The 15857-nt window shown below is 34.2% G+C and overlaps 2 protein-coding genes across 3 annotated transcripts in view; one reads left to right on the top strand and one right to left on the bottom strand.

Annotated features, from left to right (window-relative positions):
* PARPBP (PARP1 binding protein) overlaps positions 1–4553 on the top strand; it is a 66441-nt gene extending 61888 nt beyond the window's left edge. For both annotated transcript variants that reach the window (XM_005572034.4, XM_005572036.4), the window contains 2 exons: positions 2345–2480; positions 2990–4553. In XM_005572034.4, coding sequence (XP_005572091.3) covers positions 2345–2480; positions 2990–3330 — 477 coding nt within the window. In that variant the 3' untranslated portion in view covers positions 3331–4553. The remainder of the gene's footprint in view (positions 1–2344; positions 2481–2989) is intronic.
* PMCH (pro-melanin concentrating hormone) lies at positions 4002–4852 on the bottom strand. Its single transcript, XM_015431454.3, has 2 exons — positions 4555–4852; positions 4002–4208 (listed from the first exon to the last, which is right to left on the bottom strand). The coding sequence occupies exons 1-2, from the start codon at positions 4801–4803 to the stop codon at positions 4002–4004; spliced, it is 456 nt and encodes a 151-aa protein (XP_015286940.1). The 5' UTR covers positions 4804–4852.
* Positions 4853–15857: the final 11005 nt, after the last annotated feature.

A 15857-nucleotide genomic window follows, 5' to 3' on the forward strand; every position in this document is an offset into this window, starting at 1 on the left:
TTATAAATAATATTTTTCATGGTAGAAAAAGTCATTAATTATTTTTCTTTTACATCTGAATTTGTTTTCAGTACTTCAGGAATCCATTGCCTGTGATGGTAGTTTTCTGAAATTTTACTGTGGTCACTGAGGATTCTAGAATTTGTCTATGGAGGAGCCTGAATTGAGGAAATCTAGTTGTAAGGAGAGCTATCACACTTATTTTGTGACTATTTGCCCAGCAAGCAAAGATTTTTTTACCTAGACTATATGTTAAAAATTAATAAAAGTAATGAAACATTCTAAAGAAATTTTTATTCCTGCTAAACATGAGATTGAAGAAACATTAGTTTTCTGTACTAAATAATATAATTATTATTTAGTATTATATTTTTATTTAGCATGTTTTATGGGTGGTGCTCATGAAGGTTTTGCAGTGAGAAGCTAACATCTCCCAAGCTAACTCTAGGTGCCATCACTACTGGGGTACAAAGAGTGATCCAAGCCAGCCACTCAGCATCTATTTGCCTGCGTGGTCTTACTATACTCTTTATAACTCTTTATAAGCAATAAGTTTATAATTCTCTATAAGCCATAACTTCTGTGAAGTGAAAATAATGTGTGAAAAGATAATATCAACAGTTAGTACTGGTGTTGCAGGTGGAAATAAAAGTTCATGGATAATGCTACAATTATGTAGTATAACATAGAGTCAATTTTATAAATAAAACTTATTTAAATAGGTTTATCAAGTGCTTTAAATCTGTAGTTATAGGATTAATAAAGTCCAGAAAGAGCTACTTAAAGTCTTCAGTTATATATAGGGCATCTTGTGGTAGAAGCTATATAATAAGTGTTGCATTCATAGGGATTCATGAAGGTAGTGGGTTGTAGTCCCATTTGTTTTTGAGAGTCCATTCTGTTCAACTTTTTAAAAAATAGTTTTTGATCTTGTGTATTTTCACGTTTATTTTCAGTTTTGTACATTTTTATGCTTAAATGGAAGATAAAATTCCAATTGTCTAATGCTTCATGTAAGCACATGAAACATAATTTTTAGTGATCTGGGAGATGGAGACTGTCACAAACCTCATTAGTCAGAAACAAAATGTGTCATCCTAATAAAACTTGCTTTTATGAAGCAGCTGGACAAGCGATTATTCTGACTTTTTCTAAGCCGTAGTCAGTAGATTTCACTGCTGTTATCTTTACAAACATCTGAGTGAATTAATGCATCGATCTCTGAGTATATAACATAATATACAACTACTCAATGTATAATGTAAAGTCATGCTGTTTTAGATTTCATGACTGTATCAACAAATACTCTGTAAGTGGTAATCAGGGTAATGTAGTTACATTCAAAGTTTTAAATTTTTGAATTATTGAAGTCATCATTATTGAATTATGTATTTGAAACTTTGTCTATTTCATAAAACGATTTCAGGTGACTTCTATTTGGAGACATCTCTCCATTAAACCTGAATGGTATTACACACCATCTGTAATTGTTGAAATCGGCATTATTTATATAGGCTACTTTGTTCTAAAATTAATTTCTATACCCCAATAGCTCACTGGTTTATGTTTGTGGAATACATTTCCAAAACTACTTTTTTTGGCATCTTTTTCAATGGTCAAGAATTAAGTTTATCTTTGTAATTTTCTTCTATTTGTGTAGAAAGTTAGGCCCTCCTATTTGATATTTGAAGATAAATGCAAGAGTATATTTTGAATTTCTGACCATTAAGTCACTTGGTCAAATCTTTCTAGAATGATATATTGAATCCTCTTTCTTGTTTTCCTAAATGCTCGAGAAATAATGTCTTTCCTATATCATTTTGTTTTATCTTGTAGTTTATTTCTTTGCTAGTTTCCTGTTGTTGATTGGCCTCATCTAATTCTTTTCTTCGTCTTAGCATTTCTTCCCTCCCTAATTTCCTGAATTTTATGCTATTTTTTCCAAGAGTTGTGTTCTTCTTAGGATGAAGAACTTGTATTTTTCTATGATTATGTATATCACCTGTATTGTTATTTTACTTACAATAAGATGCTCCAAAGCAGCACTGACATAGGAATGTGTAACAAAGCCCTATAGAGTCTAAAATTGATTGTTTTGTAACTGTTACCAAAAAATAAAACATAAAAAAATACATAAAGCTAGTATTTTGGAAAAGAACAAAAATGCTAGCCATAGCGATGAATGAGTTTGCAAACTATGAGATATAAAAGGTTAGAGGTTCTCAATGAGTAATAGAATTTCTAAGGGAAGTTGTTATACTTTGATTACTATAGAGTGTGTGTCCATCTAGATGAAGAAATAAAATAATGAATAAATGGCATATTTTCTTCTTTCTGTTACCAGATGAAGCAAACTTTAATTAGATCCCAATTTGCTTGTACTTATAAAGATGACTACATGATAAGCAAGGATAATTGGAATAATGTTAATTTAGCATCAAAGCCTTTGTGTGTGCTTCACATGGAAAATGACCTTTCTGGTAATTGACCTTATTTATGCAATTAAATAGCAATTTAATTCTAGTCTACTAATTAGTTTTAACTTAAGTAAAATTAGATTATTTTTGCAAAGTACTGTGAAATGTGAAAGGTTATATTTGTAAAGACCTCAGTTTATTTAAAAAGTTAAATCTAAGTACAAATTTATGGATAGGAATAGGACATAGTTTGATTTAACTAAATGTGTTTAAGAAGTAATTTGTAGCATATGTTTAAGGATTAAATGTCATGCATTCAAACAAATATTTGTTAGTAGGGCTGACAAGTTGATTACTGGCCAAAGTTAACTCAGAGGTGCTATGGTAAAATTAAAAGTAATGGGATAGTAATGTAGCTGTATTTGTTAATCATATTATTTATAACATTATTTTACTTTAAAAATAAACATTTGAATATTCTTTAGCCATTTTTAGAGTTTATTGTAAAGTTCTCGTGAATATTAGTACTAAATATTATATAATTCCTTTCCACTTTTTATCTTGCATAACAGAGGGTGTAAATTCATCTGTTGGAAGGTCAACAATTGGAAAGAGTTTTGGAAATGTTCATCTGGACAGAAGTAAAAATGAAAAAGTATCAAGAAAATCAACTAGTCAGACAGGAAATAAAAGCTCAAAAAGGAAACAGGTGGATTTGGATGGTGAAAATATTCTCTGTGATAATGGAAATGAACCACCTCAACATAAAAATGTTAAAATACCTAAGAAATCAAATGATTCACAGAATAAATTGTACAGCAAACTAGCTAAAGTAGCAAAAAGTAATAAATGTACTGCCAAGGACAAGTTGATTCCTGGCCAGGCAAAGTTAACTCAGTTTTTTAGACTATAAATTTGTGTCTTATATGCTTTAGGTTTATGTATCTATAAACCATTCACCAAAGACATGCTTAATTTTTAAGAGATCAAGGTGTAAATTATGATGATTTATTATTTTGGTCTACAGTGTATGTAAGGTTAGTATGTTAAGCATTGTTTAAAAATACTAGTAAGTCATAATTATGCAGAATTTTCACAAAGTTTAATGCACAGTAAAAGCATATAATTTCAGTTACTGATACATCTTAACACTACTTTCTTTTAAAACAAACATTTAACATGCACAAGTTATAGTAGCATTAGGGGCTTCTCCTCCCATTGACAATTAAATGCTTTTATTTTCTTCTGAAAAGATGATGTGGACCAACAGGTATCAGACTTGCCAACAAGGTCGGTAGACTCTTCCCAGCATACATCTGAGCACTGAAGGAAGAAGAAAGTTTAAATTGTTTAAAGGACTATGATTATCACACAAAATTTATTAAGAAAAAAGAATGGATCTAGCATAACTAATTCTGAGTAAACCAAAATGATAATAATTAATTATTGCTATTCAATCCCACATTTTTGGCAGGTGTAATTGAGCCATGGTCTTATTTGATTTTGTTATGATTGCATCCAAATTCGCTTTAACTCAGAGTTCTGTTTAATGGTGGTAGGACGTAGAATTGAATTTTGAAAAGACTACTCACTGTCAAAATCTCTCCTTCCTATAGGAAATTTAGCTGAGTTTTCTTCATCCCCAATTTCTCTCTTTTCTTGTGTTGATTCAGTATTCTGAACTCCATTTTCAGCTGGAAAAGCTACAGATCCTTTTAGTGCAAGATAAGGTTTTATAGCCAGATTCAGTGGCAGACCATGATTTAAGAAATTATGTTTGGAGCCTGTGTTCTGTAAAGAGAAAGTTGATTTGTTTTTTAGCTATCGTATTCAGAGTGGAACTGTAATAAACTGCATAATATTCTTGTCGATCAATTCAAAGATGCTCTGCACTGTTTTTGACTCTTTAAAAATACCTTAGATGCAAATTTATAGGAGAAAAAAAAACCTTTCAGATAAGAGGGTTTTCCAGGATGGAAGAACTACCTGGCATGCAAGAAATATCGTCAGTTGTCCTAATGCATATTGTGACTGCATATACTTCTATTTATAAAAGTATTAGTTTTACTTTTCAGAGGATTTGTAAGAATCATTTAAATTTTCATTGAAATAAATGACAAGTCACATTGCCACTTACCTTTGAAATTTTGTTTTCCTCTTCGTTCATGAAACTGCTCTCATCGTTTTTATATTGTTCCAGGGAAGGAGCAATAACTGATTCTTCTGCAGTGTCTTCCTTCTGAAAGGCTTTCCCCAACCTGAATGTATTAAATACCATGTCATCGTCTAAATTTCTTATGGGCTTGGATGCTGAAAGTAAAATACCTTGAGAAAACAAAGAAAAAGTTAGTATTAATATGTAGGAAGAGAGATTCATTTTTGCCATTCTTAGTTTGATGTTCGCATACAGTCAAACAAGAAAGAAAATGAAAAATAGCCTGGTTGGCAAACGATTCTGTATCTTTATATATTTTCCAGCTTGAATAAAAAGTACTTCAAAGAATTATACTTTTCATCATTTTGGAAATGACTCAACAGATTGAGGCTAACCTTTATGCAGCTGCTAATACCTATTGTTTTGGTTTTAGTGGTACGTTGTTTATTTTGAGTGTGAATTTTCTCAGCATCTGATTAAGATCCTTGGTAGAATGCTTTCTGTTGAGTAGATTATAGTCTCTTGAAAATGGGTTGTTATTAAGGAAGACCACAGGACATCAGGCTCTCTCTATATTATTGTTTCCTTCCATGTATTTTCTGATTAAGTAAAGATATTAAAACTCAAGTTATTTCACTCAAGGATGATAAGGATAAAGTTTTATTTCCTTTTAATCCTGATTAAACTGAAATAATCCTCAAAAGGGATTTTCTTTTATAAATACTTGATATAGTCTTTGGTGATTAAGGTACATATGCCTGTCAGTGTGAACAAAAAGCCATTCATGCTATATCAAAAATTGACCTGTCAGGTGTATTTTATCTCTGCATTTACAAAAGGATAATAGGTACAAATATTTGTTAATGAATTTAGCAATTAATGAATAAGTACATGAAAATAATATTTATGTGCCCATAAACATTACTTTTGGATGATGAGTGTATATTGTATGACTTAATTAAACATTTCAGAGCTAATTTCTAATTTTGACCCCAATGAGTAAGATAATACATTCTTTTATATGTCTTCTGGTACATATATGTAAGAATTTTTCTAGAGTATATTTCTCAGTATGGAATTGCTGGGTCATGGAGTATGTATATGTTCAGCTTTACTAATGCCAAAATGTTTTCCCACATACTGGTAAGCGATTTGTGCCTCCGATAAACAGGGTATGAGCATTTCCATTGTTCTATGTCCTAGCTGACTCTTAGGCATCTCATTGTCCTTTTAATTTGTATTTTCCTAATTACCAAAGAGGTCAAGTGTCTTCCTATATGTTTATGAGCCATTTATGTTTCCTCTTATGTTAAATGCTTTTTTTTTTTTTTTTTTGCTTTGTCCATTCTTCTATTGGGTTGCCTTTTTCTAATATATTTATGGGAGTTCTTTATATATTCTGGATATTAATTGTTAGTTATATATGTTGCAATTATTTTCTCAGTTTGTGACATATTTTCAACCCCTTTATGGTGTCTTTTGGTGAACCAAACTGATTAATTTTAATGTTAAATTTTTTTCTTTTTTCTTTATGGCAACTACTTTTAATGTGCTGTTTTTAAGAAATCCTTCTCAATCCTTAGATTATTAATGTGTTTTCATATGTTTTCTTCTAAAAGTTTAAATATTTTGACTTTCATGTTTAGGTTTGTAATTCATCTGTAATTTTGTGTATGATATAAGATAGAGATGTAATTTTACTTTTCCCAATGTCCTTATATATTTCTCGAAGAATTCGTCCTGTCCCCACTAATCTGCAGTGCCATCTCTGCAGTATATCAGATTTCTATATATGTGTGGGCTTCTTTCAGAATGTTCTATTCCACAGCTAAATCTACAGTATTAATATAACTTTAAAATAATTTTTAATACTTGATAGGTCAAATTTCCCAGCCCTCTACTCACCCACATGTGTTTCTTTTTCAGTAGTTCCTTAGCTATTCTTAGTCATTTATTTTCCATATAAATCTTAAAATCAGCTTTTCAAGTTCTGTAAGAACACTTGACAGGATATTAAGGTTCAAGTTAGGTATCCCTTATCTGAAACACTTAGGACCAGAAGTATTTTTGGATTTGGGATTTTTTTTCAGAATTTGGAACATTTGCATTATATCAGTTAAGCATCCCAAAATCTGAAATCTGAAATGCTTCAGTAAATATATATATTTTTTAGCATACTGTTAATGCTCAAGAAGTTTCAGATTTTGGAGCATTTTTGGATTTGGGGTTTTCAGATTTGGGATGCTCAACCTATAATCACATTGGTTTTAAAGATTAATTTTGGAGAAGGATTGATATCCTGAAGGTAATTTATTATCTATGAGCATGGCATTTTTCTATATTTGCTTAGATCTTCTTTAATTTTTTTTTCTTCTTTAATCTTTTAATGACATTTTCTTTTCTTCATAAAGGTCTTGCATACCTTTGTTGAGAGAATTATAATTCTTTATCATTTTAATTGAATTTCTTATTTTTGGTTATTATAAATTGTATTTTTTAAAAATGATATTTGCAACATTATTGCTGGTATGTGCATGTGCGTTTGGCTTTTGCATAGTAATTTGATAACAGAAAAAACTTTCCAAACTCTTTTTTTTTTTTAATAGTTTATAAATGTATAGATTCTTTGGGATTTTGTATGAAGACAATTGATATAAATGATATAATAATGGCATTTTATCTCTTTCTCCTCAGTTCATCTATATTGTGTATACATGTCTGTGTGTCTGTTCGTGTGTTCATACACACTGGCTAAAGCCTCCAGTAACTACTGAAAATGGAGATAAGTGATATCCTTGCAGTGTTACTGATTTTACAGATAATGATTTTAATGCTTCACCATGGAGCATAATGTTTGATGTAGGTTTCTTGTAGATACTTGTTATAAAGTACAGGATGTTCTTTTCTATTTCTGGCTTACTAATAGTTTTTATCATGAATTGTTGAATATTATTGAATGCTTTTTTTTTTTTTGCATATATTGAGATGACCAGATCATTTTCTCCTTCAGGCTTTGGAAATATTAACAGATTTTTCTAACGTTAAACTAACCATGTGTTCATGAAAGAAACCTTTAAATTATTGGATTCGGCCGGGCGTAGTGGCTCACGCCTGTAATCCCAGCACTTCGGGAGGCCGAGGTGGGTGGATCACAAGGTCAGGAGATCAAGACCATCCTGGCTAACATGGTGAAACCTCATCTCTACTAAAAATGCAAAAAAAATTAGCCGGGCGTGGTGGCGGGCGCCTGCAGTCCCAGCTACTCGGGAGGCTGAGGCAGGAGAATGGCTTGAACCCGGGAGGCAGAGCTTGCAGTGAGCCGAGATCGTGCTACTGTGCTCCAACCTGGGCAACAGAGCGAGACTCCATCTCAAAAAAAAAAAAAAAAATGATTGGATTCAATTTGGCAATATTTGATTTAGTACATTTTACTAAATCAAATTTAAATCAAATTTACTTTTTATGAATAAGAAAGATTAATTTGTGATTTTCCTTTTTTATATTGACTTTGGTTTGATATTAAGGTTGTACTAATTTCATACATTTGAGGCAAGATTTATCCTTTCTTTTCTGTCTTGTTAGACTGCGGGTTTGGTGTTTTCTTGGTAGGATTTTTGTTAAGAATTGATTTACTTTCTTCAGTAGCTGTAGGAACATTTAGCTTCTCTGTTTCTTTTTTAGTTTGTTTTAGGAATTTACATTATTGTATAATTTTTCTATTTCACTTAAGTACATTTTATCTGAGGTAGACTTAACTGTTGATTTTCTCGGGGACTATTAAGATCTTTCTCAGTAAATGTTTTGTGAGTATAATTATAAACAAAGGACTCTGACATCCCTTGACTTTTTTGATCTTAGAGCTTCCTTATCTTTTTAATGTTGTTAGTTGTGCCCTAATTTGTTTCCCTTGGTTTGAACCTGGTTTGGATGTGCCTGTTTAATCTATAAAAGTCCTTGTTAGGCTGCATGCGGTGGCTCACGCCTGTAATCCCAGCACTTTGGGAGGCCGAGGTGGGTGGATCACCTGAGGTCAGGAGTTTGTGACCAGCCTGGCCAACATGGTGAGACCCCATCTCTACTAAAAATATAAAAATTAGCCTGGTATGGTCGTGGGCACCTGTAATCCCAGCTACTTAAGAGGCTCAGGCAGGAGAATTGCTTGAACCTGGGAGATGGAGGTTGCAGTGAGCCAACATAGTGCCATTGCAGACATAGTGCCATCCCAGACAACGGAGCAAGACTGTCTTAAAAAAAAAAAAAAAAAGTCCTTGTTAATGGAAATCTTTTTTCTTAGATGCAGTTCTGGGAGGGTAATAAATATTAATAATTATGTATTTTGTTTTACATTTCCGCCGGATGAATTGGCTTGACTGATCTTCACTCAAAATTGGGACCAAATCCAAATGATTTTGATAGTTTAGAAAAGTTAATGCTTTATTTTGTTTAAACTGTCATAGCCTCTGAACATTGTGAGGTTTTGCCATAACCATTTAATTATGGAGATAGTTTCCAATTTTTTTAATGATAACTTAAAAAAAAAATTGGTTACTGTGATGTGCAGTGGAGCATAGCAGACTTCTTTTTCATTGATGCTGAAAATGGAATGTCCCCAAGTAGTAGAAGGGAACTTTGGAGAAGTAAAACTATTGCTAGATGGGTTTGGGTGGTTCAGTAAACCTTGCAAAGGCAAAAGGCTTATATCAAATATGATCTTCTTTTTCTGTAGAACTACTGCTGACACTATATATTTGTAAGTCACTTTATATTAAAGTTCTCTTTGCTCCAATTAACACATCTTTGCTATGTGTTGCCGATAAGTTAAATGGCAGTTGGCCATTGGCTTACTGAGAATCATCATTTCTTAGTGGCTAATTGTATGAGTGTAAAAGCCGAGATTGCTCACTTATATAAATTATCAAAAGATGTAAGAAAAGTTAAAATTCCTTCTCAGATTTCTATAGTAAACAACCCATACACTTTCACCTAGAGTTTACCATTAACATTTCACTTCTATCCCTTCCATCCCTTTATTAATCATCTTATTCTTTTAATTCATTTCAAAGTATATTGCATATATCAGTATGCTTTTCACTAAATACTTCAACATACATATCATTAACTGGAATTTAATAGTTGTTTACAGCTTTTTTTTGAAGTAAAATTTATGGAAAGTGAAATGCATAAACCATAAGTGCATATTTGCTAATTTTTGACAAATGTGTATGCTTTTGAAACCCGAAGTCCTTTCAAGATACAGGACATTACCCTCACCCCAGAAAGTTATGTCTTACCTTGTTAGAGTTTACATGTACCACCATTTTCCCCATTCCCACCCCTCATTCCAACTCTGCTCTTAGACAATCACTGTTCTGATTTTTTTCCGCTGTGAATTAGTTTTGCCTATTTTGGAAATATACAGTATGATGTCTTTTATGGAAGGCCTCTTTCACTCAACACGTTTGACATTCATCTTTAATGTTGTAAGAAGCAGTAGTTCCTTCCTTTTTTATTACTGTTGTATAAATATACTACAATTGACTTGTCTCTTTTCCTGTTGATGGACTCTTGAATTGTATCCAGTTTTTGGCTATTACAAATAACACTACCTACATTCTTGCAAAAGTCTTTTTGTGGACATGTGTTTTTATTTCTCTTGGGTAAATATATAAGAATGGAATTGCTAGGTTATAAGATAGATGTATCTTTAATTTTGTAAGAAATCGTTATTTTCCAAAGTAATTGTACCATTTTATACTTCAACAAAGACTATATTAGAGCTTTGATTGCTCCACAGCCTCACCAGCATTTGATGTTGTCAGTCTTAATTTTAGCCATTCTGGTAGATGAGTAGTGATATCATGTTTTAATTACATTTTCCTAATGACTAATGATGTTGAACACTGTTTCATGTGCTTGTTAGCTATTCATATATTTTCTTTTGTGGAGTGTCTGTTTACATCTTTTGCTCATTTTGTTGGGTGAGGGATGTTTCTTTTTATGACTGAGTTGTAAGAGTTATATATATTACGTATATATTCCTCTCACCCCAGAAATTGCCCCCCCACCCCAGAATTTTCTTATCTTTATCTATGTTTCCAATTGGAGTGGGCCACACGAGACATTCTTGTATAAGATTGGAGAGCAGAAGTGAAGCAGATGTCACATGCGGTTCACACATGATGTCGCTTATCTGCTGGCTCATGTCATTGGCTCAGCAGCAGTCAGGCCTGTGACTGCTCCACTTTCCACTGGATCCACTTCCAGTTTCTCTGACTCCTGGGACACATGTATGCAGTTCTATGACAAAGGAGACTAGCTGTCCTGAGGACATCCATACCATTGAGGTCAGATACAGCAAGATCTGATACGAGTTTCAGTCTATCCTCATGGGTTTCAGCTCATGCTGGTGAATTCCAGCATGTTCTTCCTCTTTCCTACTTTACATCCATCTTTCCTTCCCAGCAGCCTGCCCTGTGGACTCCAGCATCTGCTTAATATTGCTTAATTAGCTTTAACCATTGCATGAGACAGATTTATGTAACAAATTGTCTATATATTTCTGTATATGTGAATATGTATGTGTGTTGTTCTGCTTCTGTTTTTGACTTCTGACTGACACTTTCCAACTCTTTATGAGTCTAGCATAAATTTGGTGCCAAAACCTGACAATGATATTACAAGAAGGGAAAATTGTAGGCCAATATTTTTAATGAACATAGATGTAAAAATCCTAAACAAAATATTATCAAATAGAATCTAGTTATGGAAAAGATAAAATTTCATGACCAGGTGAGGTTTATTTCAGGAATGTAAAATTGAACTTTTAGAAAAAAATCAGTAAAGTTCACCACTATAAATGAATACCAGAGAAAAAAACATGATCATCTCAAATATAGAAAAGCACAATGATTGGCTGTGCTGTATGCTACTGGTTGAGTAAGATGAGAACCGAGAATTTATCTTTGATTTGGCTATGTGATAGTCATTGCTGACCTTGATGAAGCAGTTTCAGTGACACTGGTAGAGATTTAACCTTGACAGGAGAGGATTTAAAAAGAATGGAAAGAGAACAAATGGAAACATTGAATATAAATAATATGTCACCGATTTACACTGAAGAATACAGAAAAATTAGATTGTAGATGGGAGAGGGTGTGGCTATTACTATTTAAAGCTGGAAGATATTATAACATGGTAATGAAAAGAAGTGGCTATACTGAATTTGTGGGACTCAAGTAACAAAAGGATTTACATGCTATTAACAGTATGGAATAAAATAGACATTCATCCTCCTTCCCAACTCTTAAGTATGTGTGGTAGTAAAAGGATCAGTGAAGTGGAGAACGCTATAAGGGTATTTGTTATTCAGAAGACATAATACAAAGGTTGAAGAGGGAAGAGAGAAGAAACCCAGTGCTGTTTGGAGATGAAAGTATGGGAGGATAGATATCTAGAGGGGCTCATATTTGGATGGAGAGCAAGGGTAAGAGAAAACAAGGTGGAGTACATTTGGCTAGCAAAATAATTAGTCCTGACACTACCTTAGAAGGGGTGTGTGTGTGTGGTGTTGATATAGTTGGCAAGGAAGGGTAGCTCCTGGTAGGCATTTAGGCCACTCAGAATTCAGCAATAAAATTAGGAGGTTATCCTTATGAGACAGTTTGAATTTGGTTGGTAAGTTGACCTCTAGTTTTTTTTTTCTTTCTTTCTTTGAGAAGAGTCAACTTGAGTTTTTGTTTGTTTGTTTGTTTTTAATTTGAAGGCTCAGAAGAGAGATCCAAGGCTTCCAGCATGTGGCATTGTAGGGAGTACTTAGAGACTCGAGATATGGGGCCAACTGAGAGTGGTGAAGATGGTTAAGCTCTCATTTTGCTCCAAGAATGGGAGTGGGTAAGGTATCTTCTTACTGTGCTCAATGTTTGTGAGATAGTGGGGTGGGAGACATGAGGAGAGTTTATGATGCTCCACTGTAATTAGTCCAGTAACTGTGAGATCAGTTGAGTAGGAACGTGGATATCCTCAAGCTTTGTTCCACTGTTACAGCTGGTAAACATGGATGAATTGATTTAAATATTTATTTTGCAACAATGTGGATTTGATTTATGGATATAGTTTCCTCTTTTTTGGTTAATTATGTGCCCATTTGAATTCATCTCTGTCTATGAGTACTAGTGGACTAGCTGCTTCCCTGGATCTCATTACTGGATGGTATGTTGCTCTTAGTGTCATCCAAACAGAATTATTTTAAAAGCAAAATGAAGAAGCCAGTTGTAGTGAATTGTACATCACCAATTTTTAGAGCTGTAGACTAATATCATGAAAACTGCCTTAACACCTTTGTGCCACAAATCAAGATATAAGTAACATTAAGAGTTATGTGAGGCCGGGCGTTGTGGCTGACACCTGTAATCCCAGCACTTTGGGAGGCCGAAGAGGGTGGATCATCTGAGGTCAGGAGTTTCAGACCAGCCTGGCCAATATGGTGAAACCCCATCTCTACTAAAAGTAAAAAAAAAAAAAAAAATTATCCTGGTGTGGTGGCATGCGTCTATAGTCCCAGCTACTTGGGAGGCTGAGGCACAATAATCTCTTGAACATGGGCAGTGGAGGTTGCAGTGAGCCAAGAATGCACCACTACACTCCAGCCTGGGCGACAGAGCAAGATTCCAGCTCAATTAAAAAAAAAAAAAAAAGGTTATATGAACATGCTTGAAATGATGTTCATGGCTAAATTTTTTAGTTACCCTGTAAAGATTATTCTTGGATATTGTTTTGATTCTGAGCAATTTTGGAGTCATCTGATAGTATGCTTCAAGAATAACAATCTGATGATAGCTTTCAACATTGGGTTACCAACAAAGCTTGTTACTTTGTATACATTGATTCATAATTTCAGGTTTCTTCACCATTATGGTAAGTAGTGCATTGAGTCTTCATTGTAACACATTAGGAATTTATGTTTGTACTCATGGATGTCTTTAGCCCTCAGACATTTCTACTTATATTGAGAACTCTAGACTGAAAACATTTTGAAATGTTGTGGTTTTACTATGTAGGAGGAATGTGTGATTCATTTGTTCTGCTTCATTTTCTTCTGTTTGTGATAGAGATTGGATCAGATGAAAGCATCTTGATACTATACATGCCATTCTTTTCATTCTATGTATTTATAGTCCTTTTTTGCTGTCATAACTTTGTTTATGATATTCCCTGCTCTTAAAATACCCTCATCTTGTCCCTCCACCTATCTATATCTAAAATATCCTTAAAGGCCTTCTTTTTGCAGCTTTCTCTGAGCACTACAGCCAGATCCTCTTGTCTGAACTCCAACATGTGTAATACATTATCATCCTGTTTAAATATAATTATTTCTTATATTTATTAATTTATCAAGGCCCTAAATAGCTGCATAAGCTTGTCTTCATGGTTTCACTTTTTCATTGTTCTCTATATTCATGCCATGTAACTTTGGCATGTGTTCCCACTGTGGGTGAGGTAACCTGCCCACTGTTTGACTCTGGTTTCAGGCATGTGATTTGCTTTAACTAATTAGATATTATCAGATATCATGCAAGCAGAGACTTGAAATGGTCTTGCACATTGGGAATTCCCTCTTGGGCCTCTGCCACCACCATGAAAACATTCCCATGCTAGCCTGCTGGAGAGAGCCACATGCAGGAGAGCCATGCTACCCTAGTTGCCATAGCTGAGGCTATCCTCGATCAGCACACATCCATTCAAGCACCAGACACTGGAGAAAGTCCACTTGAGGTCAGTAGAGCTGCCTAGCAGACGGCCAGCTGACCCAAAAAGCATAAGACATAAACGTCTATTGTATACCCTCTGAAGTTTTGCATGTGTTTGTTATACCATATTATTATAGCAATAGATAATTGATACAAATGTCCTACATGGCCTAGACCATGCATTCCTTGCTAAATTTATTTCTTACTACTCTGTCCCTCTTTCATCACTCTCTAGCGATATTGGCCTTCTGTTTTTATGATATGCCAAGATCACTTCTGACTCAAGACTTTTCCCCTGCTATTCTCTTTGTCAGGAGCATCTTTCTCCTGTTATTTAAGCATTTATCACTCATTATCGTGAGGCTCAGCTCAAATATCATGGTTTCTGAGAGTGCTTCCTTGACCCCATGAGCTAAAGGAGCCCCCTTCCTGCTCATTCTTTCCCTATTCCTTTCACTCCTTTATTTTCCTCACTGGGCTTCTGTCTAAAATTATCTTGTTTACATGCTTATTGTCCATCTCCCCTAATGCCAATGAGGGAGATGGTATCAAGAACAGAGTATCAAGAACAGAGTCTGGAACATAGTAGCCTTTCAATAAACATGTAATACATGTATGAATTATTTTTTCATTAAGAGAACAGATGGTAGAAAGTATGATAGGTTCTAGAATATAATATTTATTTGTTACCTACGTCTGCTGTGACAGATTACCACAAACTTGATGGCTTAAGGCAAAAGACGTTTATTTTTCATTGTTCTGGAAACCAAAAGCCCAAAATCAATGTGTGGACAGGGCTGTGCTTCCTCCAGAGGCTCTAGGGGAGAGCCCTTCCTTGCCTCTTCCAGCTTCGGGTGGCTGTTGGCATTCACTGTCTTGTGTTAGCATCCTCTACTCTGTCTTCAATGACCTTCTCTTCTTTGTGTCTGTTCCTAGTATTCCTCTGCCCCTCTCTTATAAGGATTCATGTGATGGCATTTAGGGCCCACCAGGATTATCTCCTTGTCTCAAGATCCTTAGTCACATCTGCTAAGACTCTTTTAAGGGTAACATTCAAAATGAATAAAGAAAACTACAGGACAATATCCCTGATGAACACAGATGCAAAACCCCTCAACAAAATACTAGCAGACCAAATCTAGCAGCACATCGAAAAGTTGCTTCACCATGATCAAGTAAGTTTCATTTCTGAGATGCAGGTTGGTTCAACATATGCAAACCAATAAATATGATTCACCACATACACAGAATTAAGAACAAAAACCATATGATCATCTCAATAGACACGGGAAAAGCTTTCAGTAAAATCCAACATCCCTTCATGATAAAAACCCTCACAAAACTAGGCATTGAAGATACATACCTCAAAAAACAAGAGCCGTATCTGACAAACCTACAGACAACATCATACTGAATGGACAATAACTGGAATCATTCCCCTTGAGATTGGAATAAGACAAGGATGCCCACTCTCACCACTCCTGTTCAAAATAGTACTGGAAGTCCTTGCCAGCGCAATCAGGCAAGAGAAAGAAAGAA

Source organism: Macaca fascicularis, chromosome 11, assembly GCF_037993035.2.
Source record: "Macaca fascicularis isolate 582-1 chromosome 11, T2T-MFA8v1.1".
Taxonomy (NCBI): domain Eukaryota; kingdom Metazoa; phylum Chordata; class Mammalia; order Primates; family Cercopithecidae; genus Macaca; species Macaca fascicularis.